This window comes from Gopherus flavomarginatus, chromosome 8, assembly GCF_025201925.1.
Source record: "Gopherus flavomarginatus isolate rGopFla2 chromosome 8, rGopFla2.mat.asm, whole genome shotgun sequence".
Lineage (NCBI taxonomy): Eukaryota > Metazoa > Chordata > Testudines > Testudinidae > Gopherus > Gopherus flavomarginatus.
In genome coordinates, this window is record NC_066624.1 from 82746802 (window position 1) to 82762870 (window position 16069).

Genomic DNA, 16069 nt, shown 5'->3' on the forward strand with positions numbered 1-16069 from the left:
ATAGAAAGGCCTCTTTGGACTTATTTATACCTTGAGTAAGGGGAAGCTGAAGCAAGGGCTCACCTGCAGCATGGTGCTTGACCACAGAGGGCATGCCAGGGAGACACCCCTGCCCTTACACCAGCTCACGCTAGAATTAACCACAGAAGTGTTTGCTGGCATTTTATAGAAATGAGAGACAACAGGAATTGAAAGACAGTGGATATTAAACCTCCTTACACAGAGCTGGTCACCACTGAGCACTCCTCTTAAGAATAATTTAAAATTTTGCCTATTCTGCCTTATGGCACAATGTACTTGCGTCTCCCATAGCACACGGATGTCTCTCTGTTTTTCCCTGTCAGAGCTTTGAGGAGCACGACAACCTCTGAGAAGGAACGCACTGTGCTTAGCAATCAGCTCATACATAGTCTCCCTCAATTTTGACGCCAAAGAATCAAAGGTGACCAGAGGAAATAGTGAGAGGTATGTCATAATATGTACTGGGCTAAAGGCTGTCCTCAGCCACACCTGTGAAGCCCATTTAGGGATAGGATTGCATGAGAGAAACTGAAGAGAGGATTTGGTCCATCACACTTAAGCCATCCCATTTCTTGAAATGAGCTCCAAATAGAAATAGCAAATATGCTGTACCCATTATATAAAATGCTCATTAGCATTCAATCAAAGTGCATATCACATTTCTGACTAAATATCCCTTCTTTTGCAATTAGAAATTAAACAAACTTAAATACATAAAATTATGATTTCCTTCTTCCTGATGTTGACATAACAGCGTGTGTGTATATGTGTGCGCACATTTCCAAGAGATTCTGCCATTGTCCCCTAACAACCCAGGTGAGCACATTTCTTGCATACATTTTGCTATCTGCCCGTCTGTGTCACTAGCATGGCTATGTAAGTTTCCAGGAAGGGGCTTTGATAAGCATTGAAATCATGTTTGGCATTTTTGTGAACAAGTTTTTGATTAGGGCAGGAACTGTTTTTCTATCTGTATCTTTTAATCTCATATAGTACCAAGCACACTTTGTCAGCATTTAATGATAATAGTGAGTTTAAAGAACAGTAGAAAAACACATCTCTAAGAATCAGAGATAGGCTTGAATTAGACATTTGGACCAACTCTCTCTTTCCCTCAACCCCCCAGCACTTTGTCCTTGGTGGCTTGGACCCATCCCTATCGGATGGATCTGAAGGAGAGCATTAGAGCCATACCTTGTTGAAGTTTGGAGACTTTCAGAGCCAGATCCAAGCTTTGTGGTTTGTAACCATCTCTACTGAGAACAATGAAAAGTCCAGAGGTTGGCCATAGCCATCCTATTATTTTACAGTATTAAATAATTGTCAGATAACACTAACCTGATCTGAAGCCATGCAAGCATCGGCGTGGTGCCCCCACCAAAAACCCAGACTGTGAAAAACACAATAAGCAGCGTTGTGGTAAACATCATTTGTTTGGATTGAGATTCTGTGTCCCGAATAGCCAGTGCAAACGCTATTGCACCACGTAAACCTGGGAGAGAAAAGAGACATGCATGGCAACTTAATATGCTTGGACATAAAACCATTTCACTCTTTCCAGCCCCAGGCCTATTCTTTGTGAAAAACCTAAACAAATGGGCCTAAATATCAATGGGGGAGAAACAGAATGTTCATTTCATCCACGGCTGCTACAATAGCTTCCACCGTGCTGGTGTCTTCTGCCCAAATAAGGACATCTGGCCTGAAGATTCATGTTGCTACAGGGAATGAAATGTTGCTGCCTCCAGCAGTGGTGTTGGAATAATTTGTATAGTAGGGGTGCTGGAAGCCATTGAGCAAAACTATCAACCCTGTATCTGATGGAAACCACTTCAAACCAGGGGGTGCAGTAGCACCTCTAATTCCAGCACCCTGGCCTCCCGAGATTCTGATGAACTTACTTCGGCTGGAGAATTCTGTTTGTGTACATGTCTATAACACAACTACTTGTAAAGCAAATTCCTGCAAACATGTCAAAGCAACTAGTCTTCAATGAGGAATTAGATATCGGGAAATCGCTGTTCAAATTAAAAAATAAAAGGAAAAAAAGGAGAAAAGAAAAGCTGTTTGTGTTACCAGAGGGAAGCCCTCCCCCCATTTAAAATTTCTCAAGTGATAAAAAAACATTTTTTGACCATGGCCTCATATTTCAAACAAACAAAAAAGCAGAAATTATATATTAAAGTTGTAAACACTACAGACAAATAGACTGTGAGCCTTTCAGTAACAGACACTGAATCACATTTAATTGATCTGATGGTGTTTCACACACACAGTCAGCTTTGCAGATTTTCACAATGAAACCATTCTGATATTTTCAGACTAATCAGACATTTGTTTTATATCCATGTAGTTCTTTATGTCAGGAATAATCTCCAACAGCCAGACTGTGACACCTTTATTCATGTTAAGTAGCACTGTAATCCTTTGTGTAGTCCCATTGATGGAATTAAGTAATAGTTATCAGAATGTGGTCCATTAGGACATTTCTTGTTAGTGGCCAAGTGAAATATAATATTTTAAAAATCATTTTTATGCTAAGAACAAGCACAAGCAATAAAGACTATAAGTAGTTTTTAGAGAAAGATTTAAATGCTGGTAATAGAAGATGCAGAATAAATGCTGTTTTAAAACTATTATATAGCATGGCACTTGAAATGTTACAATAAATGTAAAATTTATCCACCTATAGAGACTGAATAAATAGCAAAAGATACAAATTGGGGGAAACAGCTGAGTTGAAAAAAGCCCCCTAGGGTGTAATAAGCAAACAAAAAGGTCCTCATAGTATGATACATTACAAAAGACAAAAAAACAAGAACTAAAGCACTATTCGTGGCTGCATAATAGAACTACTTTGAACTTCCCTAATGCTTTCCTGTTATCTTTAATCTTTTTTGTATTTTTCTTGAAAAACGAATAATCAATGGGGAAAATGCAAAGAAAATATTTAAATGAATACAATTCCTGTGAAGGACACAAAGCACTTTGCAAATATTAACAAATTAAGCCTCACATCAATCACCTTTGCAAGGTGGGTAAGGTTTATATGGCGAACATTTCACCCACTGCAGAAATGTAGTTATCTTTGGAGTAGAACATGGAAGCCATTTAACAGCATACAGCAACAGTACGTAGCATTTTGTACAGCAAATGAAGGATTCTGTATCAAATCAAAAGCAGAAGCATCACAAAATGGAATAATCTCAATTGAAATTAGTCAGTGACACCAGATTTAACATCTCTGGCTCTTGGGAGTGCTTGTTTTTACTTTTTATCTACCCTATACACCATATCTGGGTGTTGGTTTATTATTGACTCACTGGGAAGAGTGTCACCAGTTGAACACCAACACAAAAGACCTCATGTAAAACTAGGGAGCTGCTCTCCATAGCCCTAATGCAACAGCATATGGAATATTATATGCAGAACTGGTTCCCTTAGTCTAGGAGGGGGATGGAGGAAGGGAGGGAAGAGCGAGCTCCTTCTGGAGCAGGGGGTGGGAAGTAGGAGGAAGGGAAGAGCTAGCTCCTGCCAGACCTGGGGCAGGGAGGCACAGAATGTGTCCCCCCAAAAGGGGTCAACGTTAAATTTCTGCACATGCCCCTGGTGGGCCCAATTGGTAATTTAGAAAGTCTATGCAGGAGAAGGAGAAATGGGAAACCTGAGATACTCCAAAGCTTTGCAGAACAAGGAGTGAGTGTGTGTGTGTGTGTGTGTGTGTGTGTGCGCGCGCATGCACGTGAATGTGTGCACACAAGAAAGAGAGAGAGTGTGTGAGAAAGATGAATCTATGGTATATATGTGGAAAGTGGGGTCTCTGACTTACAGTAGAAAACAGAACAAAGAAGGTCCAGTACAGTGGGATTTTCAGTACATGTACTATGGGGAAATGGGGTAGACTAGGGCATTTTGCCTCCTAGTGGAACAATGGATAGGGGAAAGTTGTTTCTGGTCTCTGTTGTCTGTGTATGGAAAACAAGATGCGATATGTTATAGTTGTGTGATGGGGTGTTCATCCCACACTAGCATTGAAAGGGTCAATGAGGCTCAGAAGGGATTCATTAATCAGTTAGACCACACCTGGAGGAGAACTAGGCTTGATAAGCAATCCCTGATTAAGGATGGAGTCCAGCTGAGCAGAAACAGGCCCAGCTCACATAATGCCATGCAGTGAGGGCCGAAGGAGGCTGCACTCACTCACTGGGCTTAGAGAGGGAAAAAGAGAAAACCCAGAGGGAAAGTAGATGCTCTGTGAACCTGGCCCTGAGGGACGGGTATACCCAGAGAGATGGTGGAGTAGGAAACAGCTCAGGGAAATAACAGCCAGGCTTGGGACAGTGCAGACTTGGCCATGGATTCAGGGGTCTCTGAACTGGAATCTGGAGTAGTGGGCAGGCCTGTGTTCCTCCCGCCACTAGGAAAGTGGCAGTCTTAGCAGTGAACTAGAAGACTAACAGAGATAGTTTGTATGGAGAAACTTTGATATCCCAGAAAGGGAAAACTATAATGACCTGGACTGAGGGCTACATCACAAAGAAGAAGCAGCAGCAGCCAAGTCCAGAGAGAGAAAGAAACATGCAAAGGGTGAACAACAGTAAGAGGAGGCTGGTCGATAGCTAATCCTCAGGTGAGCCACAAGGAAAAGAGTAGAGAACCTTGTAACAGATCCTCTCATCAAGGAACACAGATGGGATAGAGGAGGGCCAAATAGCTGGTCTGGATATGAAGAGTAAGATGCTTAGCATAATGAATGGGTGGGTGAGCAGGAGGATAGTCTATGATTGGGTCTATGAGCTGTAGGCAGCACATGCATGGTGCTTTGTGGGAATTTGTAGTCCACATTGGTTACGATCTCAGGGGAGTGAGAGAGATGTAAGGCCAGACAGGGATACAGGAATAGAGTTAAAGATGTTTATATACAGTGGCATATCTGACCTCTACACATTTAGTTCAGAGATTTCATGAGCTGTGAGGATAGCAATCTTAAATATTGCAATGTTTTTTGCTGTTTAATTGTATTGAGTCTATAATCAAGTTGTAATGATTATGACTGATTAGCATGTAGCTCCTGGCCATGTCAGGCAACATAGTTTATGTGGTCACAGAAGAAGGAGTGAGAGGGCAGAGAAGTAGGAAGAAAATTGGAACTTTGTCTACTCGAGAAAATTTAGGGTGAGACTTTTGAAAGCAATCATGGTTGACCTCACTTTGCTCCTACTGAAGTCAAAGGAAAATCCCTCATTGACATCAGTGAGCAATTAGGCCAATACTGAGCACTTTTGAAAATCCCAGGCTCAACCTTTGATAACAATGATACTCTCAGCAATGGATGTAGATGATGGTTTAACTCCATGAGTAGGCAGGAGCAGAGTGTGTTCAGTACTGCTTCAGAAACTCTGGTGGAACCTTGCTCATAACATGTTTCTGTCCACAAACAGCTTGTGTACTAACTCATAGGGCAGAGGTGGGCAAACTATGGCCTGCGGGCCGGATCCGGCCCATCAGGGCTTTGGATCCAGCCCACGGGATTGCCACCCCTATGGTGTAGCGAGCCCCGCGCCGCTCCTGGAAGCAGCCGGCATCACGTCCCTGCGGCACTGCCCCTCATGGCTCCCATTGGTCGGGAACAGGGAACCATGGCTAATGGGAGCTTCAGGGGAGGTATCCACAGGTGATGGCAGCGCATGAAGCCCTCTGTCACCCTCCCCTCCCCCAAGGACTGCAGGGACGCGGTGCCGGCCTCTTCTGGGAGTGGTGCAGTGTGGGGCCAGGGCAGCCAGGGAGCCTGCCCTGGCCCCGGTGCGCGCTGCTGCAAGCCTGGACCCACTCCAGGTAAGCGGTGTTGGACTGGAGCCTGCACCCCGAACCCTCCTGCACCACAACTGCTTGCCCTGAGCCCCTCCTGCACTCCTCCCTGCACCCCTCCCTGCACCCCTACTCCAAGCCTCCCGCACTCTGAACCCCCTCCTTCACCCCAACCCCCTTCCCTGAGCCCCCTTGTATACCCCACACTCCTCTTCTGCCCCAACCCTTTGCCCTGAGCCCCTTCCTGCACACTGCACTCCTTCCCACACTCCAACCCCCTCCCCCAGCCCTACATTCACGGCCCTGCATGCAATTTCCCCACCCAGATGTGGCCCTTGGGTCAAAAAGTTTTCCCATCCCTGTCCTAGGGAGAAGTCAGTAATGGGACTAAAAGTCACATCTCTTGTAATAGCTGCAATTCTTGAGCAATTCTTGTTTAGTTAAGGACAACAGCTTTTTATGTTTTATTCAGTATTTTAGCTACTTCGGTTTGCTTCTAAAGAAGTCTAATTAGCACTTATGGAATGAAAGCTTCTTTGTCTATCAGTTAGGAGCCAGTCAGAGCTGCAGTGAGTTATTTGTTCTGTACCTTGGTGAAAGCTTTCACAGCTGTGTGTAATGTCTCCACTCTATAAACAAATCATCTTTTCAAGCAACTTCCATTTAGAAAACACTTCAGCAATTCAAATGATTAAGGCTATGTCTACACTAGCACTTATGTTGGCAAAACGTTTGCTAAGATACCTCTCTTTTTGTAAGAAGAAGCTTAATACTTAACAGATAGTCAGAATTAAGCTATTTCAGACACACACACACATGCACAGACGCACACAGAGTTTATTGAAAGGAGGATCTTTCTCAGCTCCCTTCTAAGTGGTTTTACTTCTCACAGCTCAAACATTCAATAGGGTGTATCACCCCCTCCCTGTGATAAAGCTCAGTGGAAGGAACTCTCCAAAGACGTTGTGCAGTCTATATGGTTTTATAAAAATTTAATAATAAGTGAATATAATGTAACTGGAATATGGTATCATTATAAAGCTTATAATCTACTCAGTGTAATCATCCTATTTGTATAAATGTATCACTCTTGTATCTGAAACTAGAAATATGAAATATAACTCTGAGACCCTACTATAATTATGTAAAGTGGGAGCCATTAATGATGGTTTGGAATCTTGATTATTCCCATTAACTGGGACCATTGTTTGCAAATGGCTGTGTTTTACCTGTAAGTCTTCTTGTATACCTGTGTGCTGACAAGTGGACAATGAAGTCTTGCAGTGACATGTGATCATGTCACCTGAACTGTAATCCATCTTTAACCTGGTGTCTTTCCATTGAGAAGGAGGGGGTGGTTACTTAGAGAGGGACAAAAAGATTCCCGCCTTATGCAAAAGATTATATAAAGGGTGGAAGAGAACAAAGGGGGAGAGGAGCCACCATGAACAATCCCCTAGCTACCACCTGAGCTGGGACAAAAGCTGTACCAGGGGAAAGAATTGTGCCCAGGCCTGGAAGGTGTCCAGTCTGAGAAAAAACTTACTGAAACATCTCTGAGGGTGAGATTATCTGTATTCAGTTTGATTAGACATAGATTTGCACATTTTGTTTTATTTTGCTTGCTGACTTACTTTATTCTGTCTGTTACTACTTGGAACCACTTAAATCCTACTTTCTGTATTTAATAAATTCACTTTTTACTTATTAATTAACTCAGAGTATGTATTAATACCGGGGGAGCAAACAACTGTGCATATCTCTCTATCAGTGTCATAGAACAATTTATGAGTTTACCCTGCATAAGCTTTATACAGGATAAAATGGATTTATTTGGGTTTAGACCCCATTGAGAGTTGGGCATCTGAGTGCTAAAGATAAGCACACTTCTGTGAGCTGTTTTCAGGTAAACCTGCAGCTTTCGGGTAAGTAATTCAGACCCTGGGTCTTTGTTGGAGCAGATGGGAGTGTCTGGCTCAGCAAGACAGGGTGCTGGAGTCCTGAGCTGGCAGGGAAAAAAGGAGCAGAGGTAGTCTTGGCACAACAGTTGGCAGCTCTCAAGGGGGTTTCTGTGATCCAACCCATCACAGTGGCGTAGCCAAGCAGGATCTGTGCGCAGCTGATTGCTTTGAGGTACTGGTAGTGAGTTTTAAGTGTGGTAGCTGGAGAACAGACAAAGCGGTTACTGGTTTGTTATTTTCTGTTTGTTTATTTCAGGTAAGGGAATTAGGTACAGAAAAGGAAACAAAATAAATAAGATTAAAGATCAGAAGAAGCTAGAACTATACACCTTTGCAGAGAGCATCCCACTGGCTAAATCACAGATTGGGAAAAACAGGAAAGCACAGCTAGAGATGAATAGAGATCTTGGAAAAAGATAGGCAGTTACAACTGGGTCACTTTCGACCATTGTTTTCTTCCCTCAGTTTCTGGTCCCAAACAAGGTAAAAGGAAAATAAACCAAACTGTCAACCCCAACCAGGCTTAACATATAGTCCTACTCCCTCAGAGAGGCTTCTCCTGCCCATCTGCCAGGATCCTCAGGGTAGGTCTGTCCTTCTCAGCCTCTCCCTTCTCACGTGGGTTGCTCCCTTTTCAACCCTGCCCAGTTGGAACATGCTCTGCAGGACTGGAGGACAGGGCAAGCTGGACCCAGGATTGTTATTTAAGCTCTTCCAGCCCAGTGTGGCATACTCAGGGCCGGCTCCAAGCACCAGCACAGCAAGTAGGTGCTTGGGGCGGCCAACGGAAAGGGGCAGCACGTCTGGCTCTTCGGCAGCGGGTCTCTCAGTGGCAGCGGTAGAAGTACCGATCGCGGCTTCATTTATTTTTTTGCCCCCTGCTGCTTGGGGTGGCAAAAACACTGGAGCCGGCACTGTGTATACTCCATTATAAAGTCTGGATAAATTTGGTGGTAAGCGGTTTAAAAAAAATAAGTCTCCTGTATCTACTCTCTGGTTTACGAGGCTTTGCAGAATTCATTACAGTTCCTCTCATGAGTTCCTTGAGTTAAATTGAGAAGAGCTGACACTAAAGGCGCAGTTCTTTCAAGTCAGAAATGAGACCGATGGATGGAGAAGTATGGGGAAGTGCGCATTATAGCTACTTCTGTTCTGTTTTGTGGACAAGTAGAACACTTTATATCCAGGGCTGACCAAGCAAAATTCATGCAATAAAATTTATATGAGAAAAAGGAAGACAGTGGCTCTGACTTCCTCCCTGCTTTGGAAGAACGTTTCAGAAACTTGCCTGGGGTATGGTTTCACTCTGGAAAGCAACTTTGCAAAAATGGCTCTGTGGGTTCCATATTCATCTCCCTCAATGGTCAAATGAGCTCATTTAACAAATGGAAAATTTTTTTTTGTTCTAACTGCCAATCCTACAAACCTTCCCTAGAATCCAAGAGTCAAGCTGTGATACTTCTGCCTCATGTATGTCTGGGAATAAAGAGATTGCAGTTGGGATTTAACAAATTTGTGGATGATGCACAAATTAGAATAGAATTCAGCACCCTCTCCAGAGCTGCTTTGGTTCTGCAGTACTAATAGGAATTAAAATCAGTACAACTTTAGTTTAGTAAGTAAAGCAATCAGATATCAGACTGAATCCGTAGAAGGAGCAGGCCTATTGAATAAAAAGCTGTTATTTTCAGTCACTCTTCAGAGTAAAAATGATCTTTCAGTTAGGGAGAGTTGTGGGAGGCCACATGATTGGTGAGTGGGTATCTATGAATACCAACCACCTTCAGAAAGCTACAGTACAGGAAATTAATTTCCTTGCGTGTAACATAAGCATGCTACCAGGAGTAGTTTGGGTGGCTAATACTGGAACAAAATATTCCCAAAATAGGAAAGGATGGACAATGAGTTTTGAGATGGGTCACCTAAGCAATGGGTTTCTAACATTATTCTGATCTATAGATAACTAAAGTCATTAATACACATTTACACACAAGCACCTAAATGATCCTGGAACTATCCAAAGTCTGTCCGTTGACTTCAGTGGGCTTTGGCTCAGCCTGCCGTGCATATCTAGACCTTTTGTCTCCTTGCCAGAAAATAACTTTCTCTGTCTTTATTCTATGTCAGGTGTTAGAAAATGTAGATACAAAAGTACAGTGGCACTTACCTGAAAACATCATCATGTGTTGAAAGTTCCTGGGAATCTTTTGTTTTCGACCCAAATTCAGAATGAAAGAAAGTGGGTATATGTTACATGCTCTTGCTATGAAAATTGCCACCTATATTGTTAAATGTGAGATGCTGAGGAAAATGGTGGGGGAGAAACAGGAAAACTGAGCTAACAAACTTTCTCCAGGTGAATATCTTGAACATGAAGTTAGAATAAACACAATATTAAATGTCTGAGCATGACTTTAGATATCCAGCCACATTTTCATTATGAACCCATGCAAGGGCAGAGTTTGGCTGTCTCCAAACATCTTAGTTTTGAGCTCCTTATCCTATATGTCACTTCACTCACTGTGCATTGACTCATCACATATGACTACATCTTCAACCCTTCAGTAAAATGCACACCATAAATTATTCCAACAGAAATGGCATTATCTCCTTCAACGGCAATTTTGGAAGGATAGATGTACTTTTGGGCATGATTACACTCTTATTTCCTCACAGTTCATGTGGGCTGTATCTTTACCTTCACCTCTTTCTTTTTTTTCTTTTGTAGACTTTAGAAAGGGATTTTTATATTATCCTTCTGTGTTTCTTGAATAGCTATTTTAGAAAAATCAGGACCAAAAAATCATAACTAATTCTATATAGAAACCTTGCTATAAAGAGGTTCCTTCCTACCCCACCTTGTGAATCCTAGGGCTCACTTATGGCTTTAAGAGCCTGAGACATGCTGTGGATGAAAGAGGAGGTGATGCACCTGAGTGTCTGGAAATATTATGCCTGCAGAGTCCAGGGGCAGGCACAGTGCCATTGGGGGCTTGGGAGAGCACACACATCAACAGCAGTTACTACACTTGTAGATCACATAGCCCCTGTATGTCAATCTAGCATAGCCTTGCACCAGCTTCTTGGCCCACAACAAGAGGGCATCATTGGTCATAGTCTCTTTGCTGCTGTCAGCTGTAGCAGTTCTCCATTGCTTAGGTTCGGGGCAGTCATATTATACTTGCCTCTGTGTAGTTATAGGGCTACCAGACTCCTTGAGGCCTTTCTGCCCTCTAAAATAATCTGTATGAGGGGAGTCATAATTTGGCTTTTAATATCAATTTGGAAGTTAAATATAAAAATGAACGCAATCAAACAAGCACTAAAGTCCCTGCTTGTGAAGTTACTGCAATTCATCAAAAAGTGACAAGCAAAGGGCTTTTGTTCGGGGGTGGGGGGGCAGAAAGGAGTCATTGTGTGGCGTTCCAGACTGGTACCTAGCACTGAGGAAACATGAAAGAACTAAGGGCAAAACCTCCATGTCTTGGCCTATATGACATCAACATCAGTGGTAGTTCCATGTATGTAAAAAGAATATAAGAAAAAAGAGATTTGCCTTAATCTTTGCACATTGCAACAGGTCTGCAAAATGTTACAGTGCATGCCAACAAATCATCTCCTTAGGTCCGTTAAGAGAGTTACTGAAATGTACATATTAAAACAAAGCCAATTGCCTGCCTTCCTCTTCAATTTGAACTACAAAGAATTTTTTTTTGGCATTTTAAAAAGACTTTCGTTTATTTTAATTTTTTTCATCCCAAATAGTCATTGTTGAAGATTCCAAAAGCAAAGGATACAAATGCCCCAAATATAAAGAGAGCATTAAATATATGATTTTGGAATGTGAATAGCGCAAGCCCCATGTAACAGAAGATGACATTCTCAGCCAAGAAATTCATGAACTCGAACAACTGAAACAAAGAGAAACAAAAACCATTATTATGACTTGTGTCTGTAACTGGCTGGTGTTTGTCAGAGTCTACATTAACTTGGAAAACAGGTACATTAGATTACAGGGACACTGACAACTTGAAATCCAGTCTTTCTGAAGAGTTTCACTAAACTATGAAAATAGTTTGTTATTACACTATTTGCTGAGTTTCCGTGGCAATGGTTGTAATTTTACAATGAACTTTTCTTGTATTTTTACGTTTTCCTCCCCTTCATTGCCATATGAAAGTCCCACGCAAACAAGGAAAAACTGGCTAACTGAAGTCTCAGTCCGACTCCACTGAAGGCAATGGAAGCACGACACTTCATTTTACACTGGCTTCAATGGGAACTGAATTGGGCCCTTGACTATTCAAGTGAATACAGTGAAACTGACTATACATAAAGTGCAGTCAAATGTGTGCACGCATGCACACGCACACAACTTTCTCCCTAATCTCATTCAGTTATAGCAATCATAGGTATTACTTGTGGCAATAAAATTTCAGACAGAAGTGTTATTTTTTAAGATGAACTAAAAAAAAAAGATTATCTATGATAAAACCTCAAGAGTCTTGTAAATTGGACCATTTGGACACAGCAGTCAAATTCTCATTTCAAACCAATCTATTTAAGGAATCATTTAAACACGTTACACAAGAATGGCAAATAATTTAATTGTTATAACAGGGTTTCTTCTGTGAAACAGACCAATAAATCTATTTGTCTTGAGGGGATGGTCCTGATAGCATCAGGAGACAATTAGCTTTAAAGGGAAAATATAAAACATAAATCTTCAGTCTGCTTCCATACCTGGAGAAACTATAGACAGTATCCCCAAAGCAACAACAGAGTACAGAAGCAGAGAACTTTACACACTCGTCTTCTTCAGTGCAGAAACCTACTGAGGCCAGTGGGACTCACTGTGGGCTTGGGAGTCAGTGCTAGCAAATCCAATGAAGAATCAGGGCCTAAGTTTGTAAATGCTGCATACAAGCATATATAAATCCACTCTACTAAGATTACTATGGATACGTTACTCTTTACAGCTTCGTTGGGATTTATGTGTTTTTTGTAATATGTTTGTGGGGCTAAAAATAAATAACAACTACCCAGTCAGTGAGGACTAACAAAGGCAAAACAATTTAAAACAAATATTGGCACTAAAGACCCATATAATGCAGTGCCATGATGCAAGATAGTTTTGCATGCAGTGGCAGTGCCATCAATTATATTGAGCACACATTCTGTGTTCCATATTCAGTGCTGCATCATTCAAGCAAATATTGTCACGCCCATATAATAGAGAACACATCTTGTAATATGACAATGAGAAACCTCTGTGCTTTGGTCAGAATGAATTTCAATAGCAAAAAACTGGAGATGGGGCCAAATCTAAACTGTGAGTCCAAACAACCCCAGGCACTGGAAGAGTTTGGATCCATAGCAAAACTCTATGGCCCAGACCCATCACTTTTATTTACCTTTATTCTTTCATTTCTTTGGGGGATATGATTCTGCTTCTCTTTGGGAAAGATCTCTGTTATGTACCTTATTTTCCCTGATATTTTATTTATGAACTTCATCACAGGATTCATATTCTGAAATTTAGCTTAGCTGTTGGGATGAGAGGAGGGCAGCCTTGTGTTTCAATGCAATGATACTTGCACTCCCTGTTTGCTAAAAACCATTTAGAGTTTAAAGACAAATGATCAATTATTGCTGTATTTGACAAACATGATTTCTGAAGTTAAATTAACCTTTATGTGGTAACCAAACTCCCATCAGCCACTCCATTGTCCTATATTTTTATGAAGGCAAATAGGCTTTGCTAAAACCAGATCAGTTCAACACCTCCTAAAATTCCTTCCCACTTGCCTTCCAGTTTAAATTCAAGCTCCTCACTGTTGCCCTCAAGGTTCTTACCAGCCTAAATCTCTCTGACCTCTCACCTCTTATTTCCAACCCTCTTTGTTCAGTCCAAGGCTGCTTGTCTGGAGACAGTTCAGGATTCATTTTCCACTCAGTTCCATGACATCTGTCAGGCTTTCTGCTATGACCTCACCTCCTTTCCTGACAACATCCACTATGTTTCTCCCTGATTCAAGGTACTTTAGGAGCTATGATATTATGGGCAGCTTTAAAGAAATCCATGTGGCCCTTTACTGTGTCTGTTAGCATCCCATGTCACAACGTACTCACATTGTCTTCACCCTGGCCTTTCCTCAGCCTCTTCTTGCATCCCTGTAAAGCACCATGGTCCTATATACTATTTAGTAATAAACAATGATAAAAATCAGGCCAATTATCTGTCAAGTCTGACAGCTTGCAATGGTAGGATGTGTTTTCATGGTGGAAACAGTTTAAACACACAGGAGAGTGCTGTCTTTTACTAGGCTGCTTATTTTTTTTAAACAACTTTAAACAATCACTTTTAAAGCAGTCTTTTCTGGTACATCTCATTGGCCTGGAGGGTGCCCAGAAAGAGCATGGTACATACTAACTTTATCCCATCCAGCATCTGTGCAGCCACACTTTCCCACCCACTATAACTATATGCTTCACATTCCTCTCCTGCCACAACTGAATACAGATCTCAAAGAGCACTCTCCATAGGAGTTATACAGAGCGTGTGGAATCCATGCTCCCCCATTCCCCATCTTCATCCCTATTCTAGATAAGGAGCTTTTCTTCACATCTGAAACCGGAGGAGTTCTTGTTCTGTGTGGAACTGGCCTAGATCCCATGTGAAAGGATAGCGGCTGTGTATGCAGCTATCTTAGAGGTGGGGTGTATTGATGACATCTTGAAATGGGGACCAGAAGGCGGCAGAAACTAAATCATACAAAAGCAGAAAGATTTAGAACATTTCATTACCCTGTACTCATTAGGGTTGCCAGGTGCCCAGTTTTCAACTGGAAAGTCTGGTCAAAAAGGGAACCTGGCAGTGTCCGGTTAGATGTACTGACCGGACACCAAAAGTCTGGTTACCGTGAGGGGCAGGGAGGGTAGGACACAGGTCATTAACCTGCATCAGCCCCTGCTCAGCCAGGGCTATCTCCTAGCTGCAGGCAGGCTGCTTGTCAGGGTGCAATAGCTCCTGTCCCAGCCCCGGAGCAGAGGGAGCCCAGCTGGTGGGAGGGAGAGAGGTGGAGACGATCCAGCGAGCAATGGGAGAAAAAGGGGAGAGGAGCGAGCAACAGGGGGCAGGGCCTTGGGGGAAGAGGCGAAGAGTGTGGGGCCTTTGGGGGTCCAGTTACCAGCAATTAGAAAGGTGGCAACCCTAGTGGTCATCTTCTGCATAAGTTTGTAATCTCCTTGCACACTGAGGGACCTCCAGCAAATTTTAAGAACCGCAGCATCAGCCAGAGTTAGCTTTGAAAATACCCCTTTTTGTTTGAGCACCCATGATCATGTGCCTACATCTAGGCTGTTTCCAAGAGTGGCCCTTTTCAAAATTTCTCTGCTCATTGAGCACTAAGGTCCTGATCCTATGAGTATGCACATGCCTAACTTTGCTTGTCTGACTAGCCACTTTGATATCAAAGGGATGACTCAGGTGAGTAACATTATGCAAGTGTAAGTGCATTCAGGATCAGAGTCCAGGGCATTATTGTGTTTGCAGGAATTAGTTGGTTCAAATGAAGTCATCCTCAAAGAACTGCGCATACATTTTTTCTTCCCCACAGTATAAACCAAATTAGCCCTTAAGAAAGTGCTTGTAAAACATCAGCACTTTCCTTGAGGTTACCACATAATTATACTTGGGCTCATTTCAATGTAATGAAGATACCTGGTAGAAACAACACATTTTCTCTGCATTAGATCAAAACATCTAGTTTACAATCTCCCACACTTACCTTTCTGCAAAATTTATAGACCTGTTAAAGAGATTTTACAGATATAAAGGTAACAACCCCAATAAATCACTCATGTAAAATTTGAAATAACTCCAGCGTATCTTACAGCAGAATTAAACCCAGGATGCCAACGTTTTTTATTGAATAGTAAATTACAATAGCAGCAGTGCATCAGCAGCTTGCACATCTGATTTAAGCTTTAGTTCGGTAAACCAGGCTCTGTCTGGACATCCTTCAGGCCAATGAGACTTCCCAGGAAAGACAGCTTTAAAAAAGTGATTGTTTGAAGTTACGTGTTTAAAATGAATAAGCAGTCTAGCAATAGATAGCACTCTCCTGTGTGTTTAAACTGTTTCTGTCATGGAAGTGCATTCTGTGCACCCTTTTTTTTTTCTGATGAGCCTTTGTAAACCATGAATGTTAACAGAGATTGAGCATAAAAATTTTCCCTACCAATATTATTTCCTTTATGCCATAAAAAGTAGTTCT

The 16069-nt window shown here is 42.0% G+C and overlaps 1 protein-coding gene across 1 annotated transcript in view; it reads right to left on the reverse strand.

Moving 5' to 3' along the window:
* SLC9A9 (solute carrier family 9 member A9) overlaps positions 1-16069 on the reverse strand; it is a 364826-nt gene that overhangs the window by 148503 nt on the left and 200254 nt on the right. The window contains exons 10-12 of the mRNA XM_050965939.1: positions 11588-11701; positions 9958-10069; positions 1360-1513 (exon numbers count right to left, since the gene is read on the reverse strand). Of these exons, the coding sequence (XP_050821896.1) occupies positions 1360-1513; positions 9958-10069; positions 11588-11701 (380 nt within the window). The remainder of the gene's footprint in view (positions 1-1359; positions 1514-9957; positions 10070-11587; positions 11702-16069) is intronic.